At 38.2% G+C, this 7,523-nt stretch overlaps 1 protein-coding gene across 1 annotated transcript; it reads right to left on the bottom strand.

Moving 5' to 3' along the window:
• Positions 1–2,307: 2,307 nt before the first annotated feature.
• LOC106152789 (luciferin-binding protein-like) lies at positions 2,308–4,164 on the bottom strand. Its single transcript, XM_087013817.1, has 3 exons — positions 3,896–4,164; positions 3,210–3,366; positions 2,308–2,982 (listed from the first exon to the last, which is right to left on the bottom strand). The coding sequence occupies exons 1-3, from the start codon at positions 4,094–4,096 to the stop codon at positions 2,576–2,578; spliced, it is 765 nt and encodes a 254-aa protein (XP_086869943.1). The 5' UTR covers positions 4,097–4,164; the 3' UTR covers positions 2,308–2,575.
• Positions 4,165–7,523: the final 3,359 nt, after the last annotated feature.

Here is a 7,523-nt window from a genome sequence, read left to right as displayed (position 1 = left end):
AAAATACGTGATAATGTTACGATTCTTATTTTACGGATACATAATTACAAAAATTAATTCCTGATTTAATACCCCCTATTTCAGCGCCTATTCCTGGCTGCGTTAATTATGGGGGGTTGGAAAGTAATCCGTTAGAACGCAGGAGTGATGATTGCTACTCTTACCAACGGTGCATCACCGATCAACTAATCTCAGCCACCTGAAGCAGATCAAGAATCACCAACAAAAGACAAATTGGACTACATCTGCCTTCTTGTTGAGACATCTTATGTAAAAAAGGCGATAACGGTCAAAACATATGTGCTTCGTGGTTTATTAAATGTTCATCGTATTTTTTCGTTCGTTATTCTTATGAGTTAAGCAGCTTCACCTCCGTGACACCCTTTTTATTTATTTAAACCATTGTTAGATAAACCATGGGTTTCACTCCAGATTTCACGATCGAGCAGCTGATCATGAGGAGAGTGTAGCATGCTATAGTAAACTACCCCAAATATATATACAACACCTCCAGGGTTTCACGATCGAGCAAGTGATCATGAGGAGAGAGTGTAGCAGAGAACTTCATTAATGGTCGTCATAATTGGGGGTTGCCTTGGGAAAATGAGTTACATGATTACAAAATACAGATACATAATAACATAAGATTAATACTAAAATTTTCCCTGATACAAAAACCCCTATTTGAGCGCTTATTCCTGACTGCGTTAATTACGGGTGATTAGAAAGTAATCTATGAGGACGCAGGAGCGATGATCGCTACTCTTACCAACGGTAAATCACCGATTTACTTGACTCCGCTACTTCGAGCAAAATCACACACCACCAAAAGACAAATTAGACCACGTTCGTCCTCTTATTAAAACAAAGAATGTAAAAATGTGATGTCGGTCAAAGAAGAGGCCTAGACTACGTGCTTCATGGTTTATTAGATAGGCCTATTCATTGGATTTTTTTATTTCATTATTATAGCTTCACCTCGCGAGACCCTTTTTTATATATTTAAAACACAGCACCCCACTGGTTTCGCGATCATGAAGAAAGGGAGTGTAGCAAAGAACCTCATTAATGGTCGTAATAATAGGTGGTTGCATTGTAGGCCTAACTTTGTTCATTTTAGTCGACAGACTAAGCTAGAAGAAAGAAAAGATCATTATCGCCTCTCTTTACTTAGGAACAATAAGGATGGCTAGTGGCAGCATTTATAAGTTCTTTTATTTAGAAACTTTCCGATCCTTTGTCTGGGACTGCGTCCGAGAAACGGCGATGACGACAGAGACGTCCTCGAACATTTTGGACTTAGTGCAAATAAAAAAAAATCCGTTAAGAAGTAGCCTTTAAATGTCCTGGCAAATAATTTTGCGATGGCTCAGAGAGTTCTAGAATGAATGACAAGCAACGACATTAGGGTTAATAATAGACTAAAAACTATCAGAGTGTAGGCCTGTCTTATTTCATTTCTAAGGCCATCTTGTGATACGAGTCATGCTACACTACAAAAGAGGGGGTAGCAGTGGATGATTTAATACAGGGATACCATCGATAGTATATCAATAGAAAATCGCAATCCTCGAATGTTTTTTAATTCATTAAATATAAACGGTCTTTTCTCGTACAATGGGTCTGGTATAGTTGTATTGGCCTATCAGTTGGAAACACGTGGTTCGTCTACAATTGCAAATGGCGGAGGTGCCGTGGTAGTTATTGTCGTAAAATTAGCTGGATACGGTGCACGTGAGAAAATTATTCATTAAATTTAGTTTTCGAGCGTCAGCTTAATCTGGTAAAATGCGAGACGAAAAAAATGATAGATAGAGCCTTATGACCCACTGTAGAATGATGCCGAATAATACATCAACGACGTAGTTTATCGGCAGATAAACGTGTTTCCATTCTCGGCTGACTGAGGAAAGGTTTGAGAGAGCATTTAAAGAAGAGGCGGTCGAACCAATAGTGAATAGGAAGTGTGCTGCAATCAAGACGAACAATACCGATCATAAGTGGACAGCTAATAACCCCTAATTAACCCCGGGTTACGCGCTGCTGTGTTGACTCCTTGCTGGGAAGGGGTAGCGGCCTCCTACTGCTGTGCGTAATCAAACATTGTCTTCTAACATGCGGCTACACGACGGTTGCATTGTATTTATAAAGTAATACCTATTCATAAGGAAGGGGGCGGATGGTAATCTTACGAGAATTAAATCAGTTATCGATCATACGCGTACCAATAGTCGTGTTTTTTTTTTTTAGCTATACGGTATATTATATCATATTATATTATATTATATTATATTATATTATCAATGCATACACTAGTATTTCCATAATCTGGGTTTGGAGTCTGCAAGCATCATACTTCAGAAAAAAAATCACGTATGGTATAGAATTAAATCCATTACAGATTTTACAGTATTTTAGTGTCACTATATGTTTCAAAGAATAGGACTAAATTACCATCAAAAAGTTACGGTGCGTCTTCCAAAAAACGGCGGAGGTTTTTGCGCTGCATTGTATATCTTATATGTTACACATGGACCGATATAAAGTCACTTTCAGCGGATTTAAAATGAGTCCTTCAATCAACTAAAGGACCGAAAAACCCATTGTATTCGTTATTTGGATCCTCGGTGAAAAGAAACTCCGCATACGCATGCGCGTACTCATCAATGGATATGAAACCGTCCTTGTTGGTGTCCATCACGTCAAATATCTTCTTCGATTCTTCAACAGGGACGTTCATGCTGTAGAAATAAGCGGCGTGTTCTTCCTTTGTTACAAGACCATCACCATCAATGTCCATGACCTTGAAACCCATGGATACCACCATTGGGAAGAACTCTTTCCGGTAGGTACTTTGATTGACGACCGAAGGATCAAAGCCCACAAATTCCTCCTCTGTTACCTGAGAAGCATCTTTGAAAACTCTGGACAGAAACTCCCATATTTCAAGGCGTAGTTTAAGTATATTTGCTGCTTGTTCAGCTAAAAAAGGGGGAAAAGTTTTCTCAAAATAATTTTATTAAAAACGTGTGTTATTGCAAAAATGTTTCAAAATAAAGCTTTAATGAAAAGGATATCTATGCGGTACTTGAGAGAAAAACAGTGAGACGGAGGCAAATCGGAGTCATGGGAGATTATGATCATAATTACTGCACGAAATTATTTTGAGAACCCAGATTAATCAAATTCAGATGCAATTCTAAATATACCATTGGATTTCAGATGCTCTATGGTGCTTCTGGCGCTGGCCTCGAAGTCTTCCTTTGTAATGATGCCGTCGTTGTTTGAATCGAAGCGATTAAACATTGTTCGTCTCTTTCGTCTCAAGTGATCAGATGCAGTAAGCGGGGGATAATCGGTCGGCATCTAGATTGATGGCAACAAAGAACATGTGCATCTTTGTCCGTAAAATACACTAGAGACAAAAAGTTGTTTTTTATCCATTTTGTTAAAAACGAGTACTGTGTCCTTTCACTATCTGCGTCATAAAAATTAATTGTCTGGGTATTTTACATTCGAGGGCTCAGAAGCCATTGCGTAGTTCACAAAGATTGCGGGCCCAAACGCACGTATGTGGTAAACGTACAGTAATTTACACCCCCAACCTACACCATTTGACGCTCTGCATAAAAATATACCTTAATATTCAGTAATCTTCTCTCAAATAGGCAAATGTTTGGACAACCAACCCTGACTCTACAATATGCCCTAAGCGATCACCCTACTGGGTAGCTACAATACTGCGTGTACAAGGTACGTGTAGAAGTTAGGTAGATAGGATAAATGGCAAATGCATACGGGATCAAGGGATTAAATTGTTTTACCAGTGTTTTATATTGGAGATGAACTCGCTGTGAATTTCGCCATCATTACTGACTACTTAATTTCTACTTACTTTCTTAAAGCGGATCGGTTGGTCGGTGGCTTGGCCGGTCAGTTCTCGAACTGGTTGCTTACAGGGTGTATATTCCAGCACTAACCCACGCTGCAAACCTTTCTTAAATAATATCTGGTTAGATGACACGATCCGTGCCAATCCCCATCTTGACTGCACAATTCTTAATAATCCCCAACTATTTTGGAAAAGCTTAGACATTTTGGCAAAAGTAAAACTGGGTAAATAACGGATCCTTCGGCTAAACTCAACTCGATTCGAGCAAAATCTCCGCACGTATGTCAATAGACTACAAAGAACGTCCTACCTGTATATTCACACAAATGAATGCATTACATCATAAAATGAACGTGACCTGACTCACAATATTAAACTTACATTGGCAATGAAAGAGACTTTTCGTGGTCTCCAGATAGGATGATAAAATATATATATATTTTTTTTACAAAGAAACTAAATATATAACACCAGTGAAACACAACATTTCGGTCCACCATCTATCTGGACCTTGTCTGGGACGAGGATTGTACATTTGCGCAGAATCCCCACGCCCAGGACACAGGATGCTATCGTACCTAGGTGGTGGCCATAGCTCCCTTCTAAATTCCTAAAACCCCTGCTTATGTATAAGGACTAAAGATTTAATATAAAAAACATTTATACAGTTGTATATTTCATAAATTCAGAAATATATTTAACGATTGTGTGTTGCTATGAATTTTTTTTTTGAAATGAATGAATAAATACTATAGATTCTGTCTATAATTGTTAGAGACATGGGTTCCTATGCAACCAAAATTGAATCGTATCATCTGTGTTGTGCTTGTTGGTCATTGATAATTTTTTTGCCTTGATCACCTCAATAATATTCGTCAAACAATGTATATCGCGTACTAGGCAAGAGGGGTGTCGCGTCTGATACTGTAATGGCTACTGACTCACACCTTGAAAACGGGTAGTGTGGTCTGATCTACCGGTGAATTCAGGATCATTCGGTGCCGAGTCTGGTAGGTGGGTAGGCCTGTCCTTGGCCTTGCTTATCAAGACTGTTCATACATTCATACAGTACCCGGGGCAACTCCACAGTCGACATGTGAAATGACAAATCATACTCACAACTAAAACCGCCAATTTGTGAACAGCTTAGGTTCTCGTCGTGCTCTATAACGTCACAGGTGAAGTCAAATGTAAACTCGGTGTGAAACAATATTAAAATAACAGCATCTGAAATAATCTAACTAGGATTGTTCCGGGCAGGCTTATCAAAAAAAGTGACGTGATTTGAATTAATTCAGTAGCTTTCCCATTATAGCATCACGACATACCACCTGTAGACTGCGGTCAGCAGAAAATAAAGGTATCTTCGCGGCGGAATTAATTGCCAAATATATTTCTCTCAAAATTAGCACCATTGTAATTTGAGTTTTTGTTATGGTTCACTCTTCTAATGGGGTTGCTAAAACGAAAACCTTCCTATTGTGCCCTTTACCGTCATAGGTGAAGCCAAAGTAAACTTCAGCATAAAACAAAGTCATAGGTAAACAAGGCAGCAAAGCCGTCAAATGTACAGACAAAAATCATAAAATTAAGATACAGAACATAGGTCATTTTGTCAGTTTTGATACAATAATAAATAATGCTTATAAGAGCACAGTAAATCAACACTGAAATTTAACCATGCACAATTGTGCTGATTTATGACGAGGTGGCTCAATACTAATACATCACCGAGTCGTTTTTCCAGGCCCCGGTTTCACAAAAAAAAGAAACATGGCTAAGAACATAATTACCAACGTTGTATGGGTACATTCCCCTATCAGGAACAGTGTTGCTGCACTCTCGTAGAAATCCCATTCAAATAATTGGCTATTTTTTTTTTCCTTGTGAGACTGGGGCCAAGTCCACTGATGAGCGCTTGTAAAGGTGGACGGCATTCAATAGATGGGCACTACCCGCACGAAAATGCAGTAGTATCGAAGTAGCAAAGAAGCATTAACGCAGTAGTGGTATGGAGCATATTTGCAGTAAAAATGCAGTATAGCCTACTGCAATTCTACTTCAAAAATTACATAGGGTTGTACAGAGGAGGAGCATTAATGCAGTAGATTAGCAGCATGATAGAAGCAAGTTTCAAATATGCGAATTAGCTCCCACTTCGAAGCAGATTTGAAGCATATTTGCAGTATGATTGCAGTAGTCTACTGCGCTGGAGTATCTACTTCGTTTTCGTGCGGGTATATTTTTAAATTGTCTGTGCACTTAACTGTGCACTGTAAAGCTGCCCACAACATGTCACTTTACCACTATGACAGGTTGGTTATTTTCTGACCCGGGTACTAGTCATACATAAAGATAACACATAATCAATCCAATTTTAATGTACCAAATTAAAGAACGAACGTTTCCGATTTTTTCTTTAACCAACTTTTAGAGGTCTGTGTTTTATTACGAACTCAATTTCATCTTAATATAAACCCTTCATGTGTATATCTTATTGTATAATTTTATTCAGACACATATATCTCAAGGTTACAATGTCACTAATACACTAATTATTTAAAAACCTAATTATTTAAAAGATTTTGACCCACTCAGGTCAGGCTAACCCTTACCATTATAACTAAATAGAGCTCGGACTTTCTGTTACACGGACCCTTAATTTCGTTACACCGGTGAAGTAGTTTTGGTAATAGAATTTTAATACACTAGTTCGTTCCCCATTACCTTGTACAGGCAGCATTGTCCCATAAATTATATCAACCCCAATACTCCGTCTATAGCCCCAACCTGACTGACTATGTCAAAAAGTATCAGCTCTCCTGCGGGAGGAGGAAAAGGCGTTCAAACCAAAGAAAATCGCCCAGGTTAGCATAAAAGGATCGAGGCACTGTGTTGCGTCGTTTGAAATAGGTAACACATGTGCATCGGTGCAAGGCGAGGTTAACGTTTCAATAACAAGGGAAGGCTTTTATTCCCCGTCATTTTCGTTTCAGAAAGCAATAAAAAGTAGCACATAAAGCGTGGTGTACTGGTACTGTTGCGCAACATAAAATTGAAATGGTTCTACTAGCGTAGAACACAACCGAAAATACTAGCACATGGATGACATTTTTTGCCGCACCATACTGTTTTACCAGTATTTCTGTCCGACTCTCCCCTAATATCCTGGGAACTCACGGTTGATTTGGCTCTTATCAAGCTGCGAGACTTTGATTTATCTCTGAAGATTCACAGTTTTTGAAAATGGTTGGCAAAAATGGGTGGCAGAATTAAAATGCATGTCAAATGTCATAATACTAAAGCTGAATGGTAATCTGGACCTAAGCCCAAACACGAATCCCAGGGTACCATCTGCGCGTTAATGACTCCTAAAAATCTCAATCAATCCCATTTTAATCATGCTTTATCATGCCTTTATACTACAAGTGCATATATTATATTATATTATATTATATTATATTATATTATATTATATTATATTATATGATGAATGCATACACTAGTATTTCCATAATCTGGATTTGGAGTCTATTAGCTTAATATTTATGAAAAAATCACGTATGCTATTGAAAATAAATTCATTACAGGTGTTATTTTAGGTCACATTCATATATGTCAAAGAATAGAA

This window comes from Lingula anatina, chromosome 5 (genome assembly GCF_051362555.1).
Source record: "Lingula anatina isolate TDL-2025a chromosome 5, LinAna3.0, whole genome shotgun sequence".
Lineage (NCBI taxonomy): Eukaryota > Metazoa > Brachiopoda > Lingulata > Lingulida > Lingulidae > Lingula > Lingula anatina.
The sequence above is the reverse complement of the archived record's forward strand: the minus strand, read 5'-3'. Positions and strand labels throughout refer to the sequence as shown.

Coding starts and splice junctions, on each gene's coding strand:
- LOC106152789 (XM_087013817.1), bottom strand. CDS start 4,096: ATGTCTAAGCTTTTCCAAAATAGTTGGGGATTATTAAGAATTGTGCAG. Junction 3,367..3,895: donor AACCGATCCGCTTTAAGAAA/GTAAGTAGAAAT, acceptor CCATCAATCTAG/ATGCCGACCGATTATCCCCC. Junction 2,983..3,209: donor AGAGCATCTGAAATCCAATG/GTATATTTAGAA, acceptor CCCCTTTTTTAG/CTGAACAAGCAGCAAATATA.